Raw genomic sequence first — 16180 nt, 5'->3', positions numbered from 1 at the left:
CAGGGTCCAACCTTGATGGGACACCCTAGAATCTCCCCCCACCCTCCGTGTACCCTGCACCCTCTAGGAAAATCCAGAAGCTGCAGGAAAAGCTGAGGCCCCTACCCTCAGGGGGCAGAGTCATTCCCGTGCCCCACGGAGTGCCTAGCGGCGCCCCTGGGCCAGCCCAGAGCCCCGAGGGCAGCACCTGTCCCGCGCCTGGCTGGGTTCAGGAACAGCGAGGACTCTGGGCAGCCTCAGTCCTGGGCGGCGCCAGTGCTAGCCTTGGCCCCGCCCCTCCGGCGCCGATTGGCCAGGCCGCGTTCTGGGGGCGGAGCGTTCGCCCCGCCTCCGCCGGACCCGGGAACCCTCCTGAGGCGGCGGCGGCGGGGACAGCGGAGCCATGACCGCCCTCGGTCGTGCTTCGGGGGTCCGCGCCGGCGGCTGGGGGCACGCGGGGCGCGCCGTGCGGGGACCGCCCCCGCCTCTGCCCGTCCTCTTTGTGGTGTTGGTGGCGGCGCCCGGCACTCGCGCCGCGGGGTACGAGGTGAGGGAGCCGGCCGGGGGAAGCCTGAGGAAGGTCCGCGGGTGTGGACGGGTCCGATCCGGGGGTGCCTGGAGGGGCGGCGGGTCCCACACGGGATCCGAATGCGTGCGGGCTGCATGGAGGGGGTCCCCGCCTCCCCGGTCCCCGGGCCGCCGGCCTGAGCTGTGCAGCCCCGTGAGGGCGGTGTGGGGGCGGCGGGGGGCGCTCAGAGAGAACCGGGGCTGTGGACGCCGCCTCCCTGAAGTCCACCCTGGCTCCTCCACTTACTGTGCCCAGGTCACTGCCCTCTGTGTGCCCCAGGACGCCCGCTGGTCAGCTGTGTGCGGGGAGGAACCGCACCTCAGCCAGGGCGCTGATGATTTTCCCAGGGTGAGGGAGGGCCACGCTGGGGGGCTGTGCGGGGTGGGAGCTGTGCGTGTGAGCACCACGATGTGTGTGTCCTGCCTGGGAGGGCCTGGCCTCCTCTGCACACAGTCAGGCTCAGGTCGGGGCCTCCCCATCACACCCCAGTGTCCATATGCTGTCCCCTGAGCCGGGCCCTTCCCCACTCCCCTCTTTGCCCTGGGGGTACTGACACAGGTGTGTGTGTGTTGGGTCCCTGTGCAGACATGCCCCACGGTGCAGCCAGACAAGCTGAATGTTCACCTGCTGGCCCACACACATGATGACGTGGGCTGGGTCAAGACAGTGGACCAGTACTACTATGGGGGTAAGTACTCGGTGGGCGTGGCCCTTGATGTGTGCCCTGGACATTAGAGGGGAGCAATGCCTGGCCTGGGCTCTGTGTCTAGGAAAAACTCCCTCAAGTCTCCTGATTTGGATGTCCTGTGTCCACAGTTTATAATAACCTCCAGCACGCTGGTGTGCAGTACATCCTGGACTCGGTCATTTCTGCCCTGCGGGCAGAGCCCAGCCGCAGGTTCGTCTACGTGGAGATGGCCTTCTTCTCCCGTTGGTGGCACCAGCAGACGAACGCAACCCAGCAAGCCGTGCGGGAGCTGGTGCGCCAGGGTGAGCCTGCCCCAAGGACGGGGAAATGGAAGCCCAGCTCAGCTTCCTCCTGTAACCCTGGCTTCTGAGACGGGGAGTGAACACTTTTCTCCTCTCATCCCAGCACCACTCTCCCTGGACCCTGACCTTGCCCCTCCTGCGCAGGGCGCCTGGAGTTTGCCAACGGTGGCTGGGTGATGAACGACGAGGCGGCCACCCACTATGGCGCCATCGTGGACCAGATGACGCTGGGGCTGCGCTTCCTGCAGGACACGTTCGGCGACGACGGGCGCCCCCGCGTGGCCTGGCACATCGACCCCTTTGGGCACTCTCGGGAACAGGCTTCGCTCTTTGCACAGGTGCTGTGTGGTCCTCTCTGGATGCACCCTTTCACTCGCTCTGACTCCTCCCTTGCCACTGACCCAGCCCTTGGCCAATTGTGACCCCTGCCAGGTCTGGCTCCAAGAGTGAACCCCTTTTTATTGACTCTGCTCTCTCTCCTTTCTCCTCTCCGTGCTCTGGCCCCACCCCACTTGCTAGGATCCTGGCTCCTTCCCAAGCTGAGTGTCAGGTGGAGTCCTAGGGTGCTTTAAACCCACCTCCATTGGTTGTTTCTGGCACAAACACCCTCAGATTACACATGGGTCAGTTTCCTCTTGACCTTGACATTTCTGGGCAGGTGGAGATGGAGTCTGAATTTAGCCCCGCCTCCTCCCCAAGGTCATGTGGTGCTCTCTGACCCTTCCCCAAATTTGGGAATTAACCTTAGTTTCAGCCACACTCGTCTTCCTGTATTCTGCCTGGCTCTCCGAAGCCAAAGGGAGCTTGATGGTGGTGGGCGTCACACTCATTCACAGTGCCCCCTCCTACCTCACCCCAGATGAGCTTTGATGGTGTCTTCTTGGGGCGTGTGGATTACCAAGACAAAGCAGTGCGGGAGAAGAAGCAGGAGATGGAGCTGGTGTGGCGGGCCAGTGCCAGCCTGCAGCCCCCGACCGCTGACCTCTTCACTGGTGAGGCTATGGGGAGACCTGAGCATCTTAAAACTCTTAATGTCTTGTGAACCAGGGCCTAGAATTTTCCCTTTGCACTGCACCCTACAAATTCTGAAGCCCACCTTGTGGGAGGCATGGCAAATTTTGATCTAGGGCAAGTCTCTTAGACTGATGTGGCCCACAGGTGTGCTCCCCAATGTTTATGACCCCCCGAGGTATCTGTGCTGGGACAGGTTATGCGATGACAAGCCTGTGGTGGACGACCCCAGCAGCCCTGAGCACAACACCAAGGAACTGGTTGATTACTTCCTCAACGTGGCTGCTACCCAGGTAACTAGGTGTCCACAACCTGTGGGACCGAGGTGCACACGGCACACAGCCTCTCCCACAGCCCACATGATGCCTAAGGCCTTCTCATGGCCCTTGGGCGAATGTACTGTTCCAGTCACGGTCTCCATGTCCCACAGTAGATTTGCATGCATTCCTCACTGACCTGTGCAGGAACAGTGTAGCCGTGGGAACCAGTGTCCTCACCAGCCTGTGGCTCTTCATGTGTCCGTGTGCCATCATATGCCACACCCTAATTGTAGGTTTAGGATCTCAGATAAGGGTCCTCAACTGGTTCATGGAGATGCATATTGAAATAACAATGCATACATTTCAAATTTTTCCAGCAAATCATATTTATATTTAATTTTTAAAGATTTATTTCCTTGCAGCGCTAGCACACCGGGTTCTAGTCCAGGTTGTGGTGCCGGATTCTATCCCGGTTGCCCCTCTTCCAGGCCAGCTCTCTGCTATGGCTCAGGAAGGCAGTGGAGGATGGCCCAAGTCCTTGGGCCCTGCACCCGCATGGGAGACCAGGAGGAAGCACCTGGCTTCAGATCAGCGTGATGAGCCGGCCGCAGCGGCCATTGGAGGGTAAACCAACAGCAAAAAGGAAGACCTTTCTCTCTGTCTCTCTCTCTCACTATCCACTCTGCCTGTCAAAAAAAAAAAAAGATTTATTTCCTTATTGGAGAGGTAGAGTGACAGAGAAAGGTCTTCCATCTGCTGGTTCACTTCCCAAATGGCCCCATTGGCTGGAGCTGCACTGATCTGAAGCCAGGAGCCAAGAGCTCCTTGCTGGTCTCCCACGTGGATGCAGGAGCACAAGGACTTGGGCCATCTTCTGCTATCCGAGGCCATAGCAGAGAGCCAGATCAAAGAGGAGTAGCTGGTACTCGAACTGGCACCCGTATGGCAATGCCAGCTCCACAGTTGGAGGATTAACCTACTGTGCCACAGTGCTGGCCCCTGATTAATTAAATATTTTAATAATTTATTTACTTATTGGGAAGGCAGCATGATAGACATATAGGGAGAGACAGTGAGGGTGGGTGGGAAGTAGGGAGGCAGCAAGAGCTTCCATCCACTGGTTTCCTCTCCAAATGCTTGAAACAACTTGGGTTGGGCCAGGCTGAAGACAGGGGCCCAGAACTCCATCTGGATCTACCATGTGGGTGAAAGGGTCCCCAAACACTTGAGCCATCTCCTCCTGTCTCCTAGGATGCACATTATTAAGCTGGAGTCAGGAGGTTGGTGCTGTGGTACAGCAGGTTAAAGCCCTGGCCTGCAGTGCTAGCATCCCATATTGGCGCTGGTTCAAGCCCCAGCTGCTCCACTTCAAATCCAGCTTCCTGCTAACATGCCTGGGAAAGCAGTAGAGGATGATCCAAGTCCTTGGGCCTCTGCATTACACCTGAGGGGTCTTCCAAAAGTTCATGAAAATGTATCTTAGGAAACATGATACATGGATCTCTGAATTTTGGCACCAAGATAATTTTATCTTTTAGAATTTACCAGGAACTTTTGGGAACATCCTTCTATATAGAATGAAACAACTAGACATAGCTGTGGCCTGAGGACAAGGTGGTCTGAGAATTGCCTTTGCCCCACAGCATCAGTCCTACCGCACCAACCACACCGTGATGACCATGGGTAGTGACTTCCATTATGAGAACGCCCACATGTGGTTCAAGAACCTTGACAAGCTCATCCGGCTGGTCAATGCACAGGTCAGTGTCCCCGCTCTGTGCTGTTCCCATCCTAGTGTGTACTTGTATGCAGGGACTTAGGTCGTGGGACAAAACGACAGGTGCCGTCTTAGTGTTCTCTTGCTTCTGCAACAAATTGAGCTGCTCAAAACAGCAGAAATCCGTGGTGCCCCAGATCCATGCTCAGCAGTTGAGCACGGATCGCACTGGGCTGGCACGGAGGTGTGGGCAGGGCTGGGTGCCTCCTGGAGGCTTTGGGAGAGAACCTGCATCTTTGCCTTTTCCAGCCTCAGAACACTGCCTGGGTTCCTTGGCTCCTGACCCCTTCCTCCCTCTTCAAAACCAGCCATGCAGTGCCTCTCAGAGCCTGAATCTATAATCACATCTCTTTTTCATTCTGTATCTCCCCCTTCTTGTTTTACTTTAAAAATTTTTCATTGATTTGTTTTTATTTTTGCTTGAAAGTCAGAGAGACACAGAGAAAGATAGGCACAGAGCGATCTTTCAACTATTATTTCACCCCTCCCCCCAAACATCTACAATGATGGCTCAGGCTGGCCCAGGCTGATGCTGGGGGCTGGGAACTCAATCTGAGTCCCCCTATGGGTGGCAGGAACCCAGGCACTTGGGACACCATCTGCTGCCTCCCAGGAGCATCCGCAGGAGTCTGGGTCACACGTGTGGAGTGGTGGGGACTTTAAGTAGGCACTCCAGTGTGGGATGTCCCATGGTGGTGAGTGGCAGCTCGCCTGGTTCAGCACAATGCAGGACCTGCCGAATGTTCTGAAGCACTCAGGGTCTGAGTTTCCTCCCCTCTCCTGGGCTGTGAATTCCATGAGGGCTGGGGCGGCCTCTCTGTTTCTGAATTGTGTGTGCACTCCTGAGTGTATCAAAGAACAGAGTGATTGGCGATGAACACAGTGTGTGTGTGACTGTACCGTTGGCCTGTGGCAGCAGTGGACTCCATACCCATCCAAGGAATCAATCAACTGTGTGTCAAAAGTATTTTTAAAAATCATGGGGCCAGCATTGTTGAGCAATGCACCATCTCCCACTCTGGCATTGCATATCAGAACCCAGGTTCTGGGCCGGCGCCGTGGCTCAATAGGCTAATCCTCCGCCTGCAGCACCAGCACACCGGGTTCTAGTCCTGCTCGGGGCGCCAGATTCTGTCCCGGTTGCCCCTCTTCCAGTCCAGCTCTCTGCTGTGGCCCGGGAAGGCAGTGGAGGATGGCCCAAGTCCTTGGGCCCTGCACCCACATGGGAGACCAGGAGAAGCACCTGGCTCCTGGCTTCAGATCAGCACGGTGTGCCGGGTGCAGCACCAGTGCACTGGCCGCAGCGGCCACTGGGGGGTGAACCAACGGAAAAGGAAAACCTTTCTCTCTGTCTCTCTCTCTCTCTCTGTCCACTCTGCCTGTCCAAAAAAAAAAAAAAAAGAACCCATGTTCCAGTCTCAATGTTCTACTTCCAAAACAACTCCCCTCTAAGCAAAAGTGAAAGATGACCCAAGTGCTTGAGCCTCTGTCAGACATGTAGGAGACCCAGATGGAATCCTGGCTCCTGGGTTTGGCCAACCCCAGACCAGCTATTATGGCCATTTGGGGAATGGACCAGTGGATGGAACCACCTATAGCTCTGTCTCTGTCACTCTGCCTTTCAATGCAATAAATAAATCTTTTAAAATGTATTGTATCAGCATTGCACATGCACAGATTTTTTTAATTATTTTATTTGAAAATTTAATTTATTAATCTGAAGTGCAGATAGTTCATCTGCTGGTTCACTTCCCAAACATTTGCTACACTGGAGCTGAGTTGTGCTGAAACCCAGAGTTGGGAACTCAATCCATGTTTCCACATGGGTGGCAAGGAACCAACTATTTGACCCTCCACGTGCTACCTCCCAGGGTGTGCTTTTGCAGGAAGCTGGAATTGGGAACAGGGCTGGAAATAGAACCAAGTCACTCTGATATGGGATGTGGGCATCTATTTCCATCTCAACTGTTGCCTAAAATGCCTGCCTTAGATTTTTTCTTGTCATTTTCCCCAAAACAATACTAACAACTGCTGTGAACACTTACATTGTATTAGGTATTCTACATCATCTAGAGATGAGTTGAAGTGTACAGGATCACAGGTTAAGCCTCCACCTGGGACGCCGGCATCTCATGAGCATGGCTCCCATCCTGGCTGCTCCATTTCCAATCAAGCTCCTTACTAATTCACTTGGGAAAGTAGCAAAAAGATGCCTGCCACCCACATGGGCAGATGGAATTCCAGGCTCGGGCTTCAGCCTGCTCCACCCACAGCCATAATGGCCATTTGGGGAATGAACCAACAGATGGCAGATCTCTCTCTCTCTCTCCCCCTTCCTTCCTCTCCTCTGTAACTGTGCCTTTCAAATAAATAAATCAATGTTTTAAAAAAATACACCGGAGGATATGCACTGGTTCTCTTGAAGGACCCAAAGCTGGCGGGGTCCTTGGTAGCACCCTGGGGACCCAGAAATTCAGACTCCGGACACCGACGATGCAAGCACAAGAGGCGGTTTATTTACATTTTGCGCAAAATGGACCCCTCCCTCCTGAGAGAGTGAGGTACTTGACGAGGGTTACAGGCAGTATTTAAAGGCAAAAACCACAAAATTATCTTAAGCAAGTGAATACAAAGGGGAAGGGGATTTTTGTTTACAGCAGTTTCACTTATCTTAGTATACAGCAGTTCTACTTATCTCAGTACACATCAGTTTTACTTATCTTAACCATTGCACAAGGGGGGTTTCCAAACTGCTATTCCCTGTTATCTGCTAAGTTGCAGTTTCCCAGAAACTGACCTTTCTTGAAACTTTCTAACTGACCTTTCTTGAAACTTCCTAGTTTTTTAGCAGGTTAGTCTGGTAAATTTTCAGAAGTCCTTCATTCTGCAAATACTATGTAACCGACCGAAGTGACTTGAGATTTATGGATTTAGGTATCTTCTGTGGGTCCAGAAACCCATCCGCTTGGGTCCTGAGGGCCGGCTGTAGGCATGTATGAATGTCTGTGTGTAGACATTTGGATGCACAGCTCTTCGTTCACTGAAATGTTTGTTGAGCACCTACTGTGTACACTGAAAGACATCATTTTCCTCATTCACGTCACCTTCCTGTAACCTCACCTCCCTCACTATTTGTCCACCTTGAAAACTGCCTTTTGGCAGCAGACAAGGCTGAAAATGGTCATTCCTGTCCTATAATGTCACACTTTTTATCATGAACATTTTTCATACAAAAATTTGAATTATTGAAAAGGTTTAGGAAAATTCCATCATGATACACATTCCTCTCTAGGATGCTGATGGTTGGTGTTGACCAAAATTCCCTTTCCTACAAGACCGCTGGTGTGCACTCCGAAGGTGGACTCAGCACCCGAGTTGACCGGATGCGCACCTGTGGGCGCCGGGTGGGAGGCTGGATGTGTGCACCTGTGGGTCCCGGGGATGCAGCACTGTCCCCGAGGGCTCACCCACTCCCCTCCCCCCAGCAGCAGGCATCCGGAAGCCGCGTCCACGTGCTGTACTCCACCCCCGCCTGTTACCTCTGGGAGCTGAACAAGGCCAACCTCACCTGGTATTTGGGGGTCCCGGGGGCTGGGGGTTTGCACGCCCCACTCCTTGTGATCCCACCCTCTGTGCCCATGCAGGTCGCTGAAAGAGGACGACTTCTTTCCCTATGCCGATGGCCCGCAGCAGTTCTGGACCGGCTACTTCTCCAGCCGGCCGGCCCTCAAGCGCTATGAGCGCGTCAGCTACAACTTCCTGCAGGTGGGCGGCGCTGGCGGGAGGGGGCAGCCAGGAGGCCCCTTAGACCAGGAGCCTGAACTTGTGCACTGCTCCCCAGGTGTGCAAGCAGCTGGAGGCGCTGGCGGGCCCGGCGGCCAACGTGGGCCCCTATGGGTCAGGAGACAGCGCTCCCCTAGGTAGGGGTCGGCCGGCGCGGGAGTGGGGACGGGAGAGGGGACGAAGGTGGGATCCAGCCCTGCGTTTCCCCAGGTCCCTTAGCGCCCTTAAGATGCCCTCTCCCAGGGGACTTTTCTTTCTTTTCGGGGCTGGGCCGTGAGTGCTATGCAGACCCTGCCCAGCCCCTGTGTGCCCGCAGAGGAGGCCATGGCGGTGCTGCAGCACCACGACGCCATCACGGGCACCTCCCGCCAGCTCGTGGCTGAAGACTACGCGCGCCGGCTGGCTGCCGGCTGGGGGCGCTGCGAGGTGTGCGGGACGGGCCTTGAGAGGAGGGGGTGGAGACAGGAAGGGGCGGACCCAAGACTATTGCGAGGGCGTGGTGCAAACTAGAAGGTGATGACCTCAGTACCTGGGAGTGAAAGGGTGGAGACAAAGGGGTGGGGCAAGGGCGTGGGAAAGGATGGGCGGGGCGAAGACAGGTAGGGGTGTGGCTAGACCCTGGGAATGGTGGGCAAAGCAGAAAAAGGCCAGGTCTTGAGAGTGGGCATGCTCGGAGGGGAGGGACAGAGACCCATAGATGCTGGTGATGTAGGGCAAGGGACGCTCTGGGGAGGGGGCTGGGGTCCATAGATGCTGGTGATGTAGGGCAAGGGACGCGCTGAGGAGGGGGCTGGGGTGAAGACCCCGGTGTGCGTTTAGAGCGTAGCTGCTCCCCAGGTTCTCCTGAGCAACGCCCTGGCGCGGCTCAGCGGCTCCCAGGAGGCTTTCTCCATCTGCCCGGAGCTCAACATCAGCGTCTGCCCGCTCAGCCAGACGTCGGCGAGCGTGAGCGGGGGTGGGGGCGGGGCGGGAGGCAGGTGCCAAGGGCGGGGCCCCAGGGGGAGGTGACCCCAGAGGTGGTGGGGCAGGGCGAGGAGGAGGCAGGGCTGCAGTTGACTGGGTGAATGGGGTAGTTAGGTAACTTATATGTACAACCCTTTTGGGGAGAGACTTCCTGAGGATCTGCACTGCCAGTGCTGGACAGAGACCAAGGTGGAGGCTGGTGACCACACCGGGGTAACCAGTGATGTCGCCACCCAAGGTTTAGAGAATGCGTGCTGTGACCCCCGCCCTGCCTGTCCCCAGTTCCAGGTCACCATTTACAACCCCCTGGCCAGGAAGGTCAACCGCATGGTGCGGCTGCCGGTCAGAGCAGGCGCTTTCCTCGTGAAGGACCCCAGTGGCCACGCTGTGCCCAGCGATGTGAGCCCCTTCAGGGACTGTCACCCATGGACACCCGTGGGCACGGCCCGCCCCCTCGTGGTCACCTCCTGTCCCTGCAGATCTCTGCCCGCTCTGGCCCTTAGCATCAGCCCCCCTCGGAGCATCTCTCCCACCCGAGTTGCCCCCTTTAATCCCCCAGGACATTTCCTCCGTGTTTCTGGAGAGCCCCTGCCTCCCAGACGGCCTCCTCCCTTGAGCCTCCTCCTCCCCTGCAGTCCTCCCTCCCTCCATTGCCTCCCCCGTCTCTCTCCTCCCTCCCCAGGGCTCCCTCCCCTCCTTGAGTTTGCTGCCTGCTGTACTGAGTGTGATGCTTTCTGTGCGCACCCACGGCCTCTTGGCTCAGCTTCCCCCTCCCTTCCCCGAGGTGCTGCTGCTGCCCCAAGCAGAGGGCCAGAAGCCCAGCCCAGAGCTGCTGTTCTCCGCCTCGGTGCCGGCCCTGGGCTTCAGCATCTACTCCGTAGCTCAAGTGTTTCCAGAGAAACCCAAGGTCCACAGGGCCCAGCCCAGCCCTGAGAAATCAGGTAGCTTTGTTATCCACAATGAGGTGAGTCTCCTTCAGATCATTATCACTGCCTGGGTATTTGAAGTCTCCTGGTGAGCAGTGCTGCTGCACGGTTAGCAGTACCTGGGTTGGTGGTCTGCCATTACCTCCCTCCCCTGATGCTATGACCTTGAGTGAGTGACCTTCTTGTTAGCCTCAGTGTCCTTTCTGGAGGCTGTTGTGTGGACACAGTGTGGGGGACCCTTGACAGATATGTCTGACCTCAAGAAAGGTGGAAGGGTGTGTGTGTGTGTGTGTGTGTGTTTTACAATTAACTTATTCATTGGTTTGAGAGGCAAAGAGAAAGAGAGAGACCCTGTCTCCTAGTGTATTCCCCAAATTCCCACAAGATGTACAGCAAGGCTGAAGCTGAGAACTGTGCACTCAATCCAGTTCTCTCCCTGGAGGTGGCGGGAGCCTGGCTATTTGAGCCATCACTGCTGCCTCTCAGGATCTGTGTTCAAGGAAAGCTGCAGTGAGTAGCTGGAAGCAGAAATGACACCAAGTCCTTCTGAGGCGGGGACACAGGACCTTAGATGTTAGAGCAGATGTGTGCACAGGAGGTTGGCAACTTTCCTGGAAAGGGGGTAGGTAAAGTAAGACCTGAGAGAGGGAGACAGACACAGCTGGGCCCCTGCGTTAAGACTGTCAGGAGTTTTTTATTATTATTTTTTTTTATTAAAGATTTTATTTATTTCCTTGAAAGTCAGAGTTACACAGAGAGAACAAGAGGCAGAGAGAGAGAGAGAATCCTCCATCTGTTGGTTCACTCCCCAACTGGCTGCAATGGCTGAAGCTGCACTGATCTGAAGCCAGGAGCTTCTTCCCTGGTCTCCTGCACGGGGGCAGGGGCTCAAGGACCTGGGCCATCTTCCACTGCTTTCCCAGGCCATAGCAGAGAGCTGGATTGGAAGTGGAGCAGCCGGGACTCGAACCGGCACGCATACAGATGCCGGCACTGATGCCGGCACTGCAGGTGGCAGCTTTATCCGATGTGACACAGCGCTGGCCCCATACTGTCAGGAGTTTAAAAGAAAAAAAAAAGCTTCTCAAGACCTTATTTCCTTAAAGACTTAAAAACCATGGTTTGTGGAAGTGTTGGCATAAAGATAACGGTCATCCCAGATGGCTTCACTGTTATACTTATTTCATTATTATACTTCATTGATTATACTTTCCTTAGTGTTTTCTGAGGTTTTGATTCTGACAGAAATGGAAATATTTCTCTGGGCCCCCAATGACCTGTGGGAGCTGCCATCATGGTTCCTGTGTTGGATGCTCAAATTGGCTTTGATCTGAATCAGACGAGAGCTGTGACTGGAGTTGGGATGTCCCAGGTGTCCCCTCAAGCTGTTGTGGGAGACAGAGAGTGGGGTACGAACATAGAAGCAAGGGACCTGGAGAGATCAAGTGCACCAGTCCTGGGGGGCCATGGAGTGACAAAAGTGGAGCCATTACAATTCCCTAATGGGATCAAGTGTGAGGAGTGAGAATGAGTTCCTCTCATACAGGTTCTGTCCTGAGCACCAGGAAGAATGGAGCTGCCATTGGCTGAGGCCATGGTCACTCACGTGTGTCTTCCCTTTTCTGCCCAGTTCATCTGGGCTACGTTCAACCATGAGACAGGCCTCTTGACTCAGATTGAGGTCATGGACCAGAAACTCGTGCTGCCCGTGAACCAGACTTTTTTCTGGTGAGGAGGATCATCAGGCCAGGGAAGGGGGCTGGTGCATGGAGCTGGAGCCCCTGACCAGATTCTCACCTGCCCTGATGACAGGTATAATGCCAATACAGGTGTCCTACAAAACGATCAGGCCTCTGGTGCCTACATCTTTAGTCCCGATGGAATGCAACCATTGCCTGTGAACAGCTCAGCTCAGATCCGCCTGCTGAAGGTATGGGGCCAGTAACTGTGAGTGGGGAGTGGGGATGGTCGGTCGGGGGGTGTAGGAGCTGGGAGAGTGCCAGGTGTGCAGGGTGGGAGGTGCAGAGAGGAGAGGCTTCCCACCTCCTCCAGGTAAGAGGGCTAAGATCTAAGGGGAATACTGGGGGCTCCCCAAGGGCTGATGTTCCAGGCTGCTCTGTGTCCTGGGGAAACACATAGGAAGGCGTTTGTGCCTGCTGTGGGTGTCAGGATGACACTTAGCATTAGGAACCCTGGCTGGGGTGTTCCCACACAGCCCATGAGTGGGGAGAGCCAACTCTAGCTACTTGTGGAGGGCACCAAGTTCTATGCAAAGAGCAGTTGACATGGAGGGTGGAGACTTGAGTCTCCTGTAGGGTAGGGGTCTACTGGGATGGGCGTTTTCCGAGGCTTTTCACTGATGTCTCCTCTTAGCGCAGGAGAACAAAAGACGATGGCGAGATGCACGTTGGTGCTCGCTCAGGAGCCCGATGTGTGACGCTGTTGCTCTTGAAGTGCTCCTCTTCCTGCTCAGGTCACTGGGTTAGCAGACAGCTTTGCCCGTTGTAACAGATTACCAAGTCAACTGTGCCCAAGTCAAGACAGAAGATCATTGCTGTCCAACAGGAAGTCAGGCTGGTCCATCCGGGGAAGGAGGGGCGGTTCTACAGTCACCCAGGCACCTTCTATCTTGTTGCATTGCCTTCATCAACACACAGCTTCCCCGTGGTCCTACATGGCTGCACAGCCTCCAGCCACGACCCCTGTCATTGATGCAGGGATAGGAAAGGGGAAAGCAACATGTTTTACCCCACGCTGACGACGTTCCATGGGGCAGACTGTGTCTCATTATCAGCAGAGCCTACAACCAGGACCCACACGCCCTGTTAGAACTCTGCTGTAGGGAGAGCAGATGGGGCAGTGGTGGCAGCGAGCACACGGGCCCCACTCAAGACTTCTGTGTCAGGGGCTGAGTGGGAAGTGGAGGCGTCACATCCATGCAGGTGGGGTGATGGGTGGGATTCCTGGGCTGTTAGAGGGCTGGACCCTGATGGAAGCTTCTGGAGGGTTCACAGCAGGGGACATTTGCATGTCTCCCCTCTGCCCAAGGCTGGGCTGACCCCCGCCCTCTGCCCTGTGTGTCCTCAGACGCCCTTGGTGCAGGAGGTGCACCAGAACTTCTCAGCCTGGTGTTCCCAGGTGGTTCGCCTGTACCGTGGACAGCGCCACCTGGAGCTCGAGTGGACAGTGGGGCCCATCCCTGTGGAGTGAGTGCTTGGGCTGGGACTGGGGCTGGGGGTGAGGAGTTTAAATATTGTTTAAAATATTTATTTATTCATTCATTCATTCATTTGCAATAGAGACAGGTGGAGAGAGAGATGGATAGAGGTTTCTCATCTACTAGTTCCCTAGAGCTAAAAGTAGGCCAGGCAGAAAATGGGAGCTGGGAACTCAGCCTGGGTCTCCCGTGTGGGTGGCAGGGCCATCTCTCAGGGTCTGTATTGGCAGGAAGCAGAAGCACAGCTGGGACTCAGGCCCGGGCACTGAGATACAGGGTGCTGGTGTCCCAACTGGCATCTTAGCCACTGCCTCCAACACCTCCCCCCAGAGTGAGCTTAGATGAGGCTCACGAGCTTGCTGTCCCATTGGGTACAGTGACAAGTGGGGGAAGGAAGTGATCAGTCGTTTCGACACACCGCTGGACACCAAGGGCTATTTCTACACAGACAGCAACGGCCGGGAGATCCTGAAGAGGAGGTGACGGGGACACAGGGCACCTGCGGGGCAGTGGTGATGTGTGGGGGCCCAGGGTGGGGGCGCTGGCTGATGGTGTGAATGTGGGAGGGAGAGGAAGAAGGGAGAGAGCAGAGTGGGGGAGCCGGTCCCCCAGCCTGACCAGATGACCTCCATCCCCCAGGAGGAATTATAGGCCCACCTGGAACTTGACCCAGACGGAGCCGGTGGCTGGGAACTACTATCCAGTCAACACTCGAATTTACATCACGGTACCCTCCCCTACCCTGCACCTCCCTGTGTACAGAATAGGGTGTGCTCCTCACTGATGGCATCTCCCAGGTGCCTGGGGCTGGGGCTGGCTCCCCACCCAACCCTCACACTCAGCCCTGCCCCCAGGACGGGAAGAAGCAGCTGACGGTGTTGACGGACCGCTGCCAGGGGGGCAGCAGCCTGCAGGACGGCTCCCTGGAGCTCATGGTGAGTGGGGTAGGGGAGCTCCAGCCACGGTAGAGTCCTCCCACCATGTCCCTCGGGACTTTGGACAAGGATACTGCTGGACCCCCACCCTCTCCTGGCCACTCTCCCCCAGGTGCACCGAAGGCTGTTGAAAGATGACAGACGTGGTCTGGGGGAGCCGCTGCTAGAGAAGAAGTCATGGGTGCGGGGGCGCCACCTCGTGCTGCTGGACGCTGTGGGCAAGGCGGCCGTGGGGCACCGGCTGCTGGCAGAGAAGGAGGCCCTGGCCCCGCAGGTGGTGCTGGCGCCGGGTAGGGCCACTCGCTACCACCCCGGGGCTGCCCTGCACAAACAGGTGAGGGGCTCACATGGAGCAGACATGAATCACTGTGAAGCCTGCATGGGGAACGGGCTTTGGTGTGGGTTTTTCCATGGCTCAGCTGAGACCCACCCTCCACCTTCAAGCTCCCTGGGGAGGCCAAAAGCTAGGTCCTTGCCCAGTTCCCACCCCCTGCCCTGATGAGACACAACCCCAGCTTCCACACTGGCACCTCACTTCAGCCCCACCCTGCTTGGCTTCAGCCCCGCCCCTTCTTCCAGCTGTGTTCTACTTTGCCCCCATCCCTTCCAATACCGCCTTTGGGGAGCTTCAGCCCCTCCAACCCACCTCGGGCCAGCTCAGCTCTGCCCTCTCTGGACTCTGACCCCAGGTAGCTGGAACCCTTCCCACCCCATCCTCTCATTGGCTCAGGCCTCCACGTGATTGCCTTCCTGTCCAAGCCCTGCGCCTAATGACTTAGCCCTGCCTCTGTCTCCCTGCAGTTCTCAGGGCTGCGCTGGGCGCTCCCACCCTCCGTGCACCTGCTCACCCTGGCCCGCTGGGGCCCAGACACTCTGCTGCTGCGCTTAGAGCACCAGTTCGCCAGCGGGGAGGACTCAGGCCGCAACTTGAGCTCCCCTGTGACCTTGAATTTGCTGGTAAGGAGAGATGAGGTAGGAGAGAGACAGAGAGATGAGAGCAAGCAAGAAGAGGGAGAGAGCAAGAGGGGAAATCTGCTTTTGTTCTCACTGATCGGGGTCCTGACCATGGTTCCCACAGAACATGTTCTCCACCTTCACCATCACCCACCTGCAGGAGACCACGCTGGCAGCCAACCAGCCCCGGGCCAGCGCCTCCAGGCTCAAATGGACACCAAACACCGGTGGGCACCTAGGCTGCTGGGGTGGCTCCTGCCTGGGGCTGGCAGCTGGGGGCGGTGTATGAGGCATCAGAATGTGGGCCAGGAGCCAGTATAGAACCTGAGGACCCTGGGACAGATCCAGGTTAGGGCTTGAGTGTCCAAAGTGGGTTCAGCAATAGGTCTCAAGGTTTAAGAATTAGGTCCAGGAATAAGATTCGAGGATCTCTGGGTGTCCATCTCTCCTGGGGTTGCTGTGAGGGTTTGAGGGCAAGAGCCAGGCTTTTGAGAGGATTTGTGGGACCCAGGGGTAGAATTTAGGCCAAGGGAGAGGTAGTTTAAGGATCATGGAGTGAGGCCCTGGGGACAGATTTGGAAGTGCAGTGTGTCTGCCCTAGGGGTGGGTGAGATGAAGGCCGTGAGGACATCTGCAGCCTCTCACTCCTGGTTCTCCACTGCCCCTCCTCAGGCCCTGTACCCCACCCCTCTGCGCCCCCCTTGGACAGTACCACCATCACACTGCAGCCCATGGAGATCCGCACATTTGTGGCTTCGGTCCAGTGGAAGGAGGACGTTTGGGTCCGCAGGAACGCCCCCTTCTCAGCCTGAGTTCT

At 56.3% G+C, this 16180-nt stretch overlaps 1 protein-coding gene across 1 annotated transcript; it reads left to right on the top strand.

The window, feature by feature from the left end:
• The first annotated feature begins 382 nt into the window (after positions 1–382).
• Positions 383–16175, top strand: LOC133750072 (lysosomal alpha-mannosidase-like). Its single transcript, XM_062179456.1, has 24 exons — positions 383–526; positions 1133–1235; positions 1364–1537; positions 1682–1875; positions 2397–2529; positions 2696–2841; positions 4452–4568; positions 8071–8156; positions 8230–8350; positions 8427–8505; positions 8685–8794; positions 9206–9313; positions 9614–9730; positions 10116–10295; positions 11888–11985; positions 12070–12187; positions 13345–13463; positions 13852–13953; positions 14114–14201; positions 14329–14409; positions 14522–14743; positions 15211–15366; positions 15488–15590; positions 16036–16175. Exons 1-24 carry the CDS (start codon positions 383–385, stop codon positions 16173–16175), a joined length of 3039 nt encoding a protein of 1012 aa, XP_062035440.1.
• Positions 16176–16180: the final 5 nt, after the last annotated feature.

This window comes from Lepus europaeus, chromosome 20 (genome assembly GCF_033115175.1).
Source record: "Lepus europaeus isolate LE1 chromosome 20, mLepTim1.pri, whole genome shotgun sequence".
Classification (NCBI taxonomy): domain Eukaryota; kingdom Metazoa; phylum Chordata; class Mammalia; order Lagomorpha; family Leporidae; genus Lepus; species Lepus europaeus.
This window is presented reverse-complemented; position numbering and strand designations above follow the sequence as displayed.

What these genes read in the sequence shown, in the direction of transcription:
- LOC133750072 (XM_062179456.1), top strand. Translation starts at nt 383, where the DNA reads ATGACCGCCCTCGGTCGTGCTTCGGGGGTCCGCGCCGGCGGCTGGGGG. An exon ending in TCAGCTACAACTTCCTGCAG is followed by an intron (nt 8,351 to 8,426) that starts GTGGGCGGCGCT and finishes ACTGCTCCCCAG; the next exon opens with GTGTGCAAGCAGCTGGAGGC. An exon ending in ACACTCGAATTTACATCACG is followed by an intron (nt 14,202 to 14,328) that starts GTACCCTCCCCT and finishes CCCTGCCCCCAG; the next exon opens with GACGGGAAGAAGCAGCTGAC.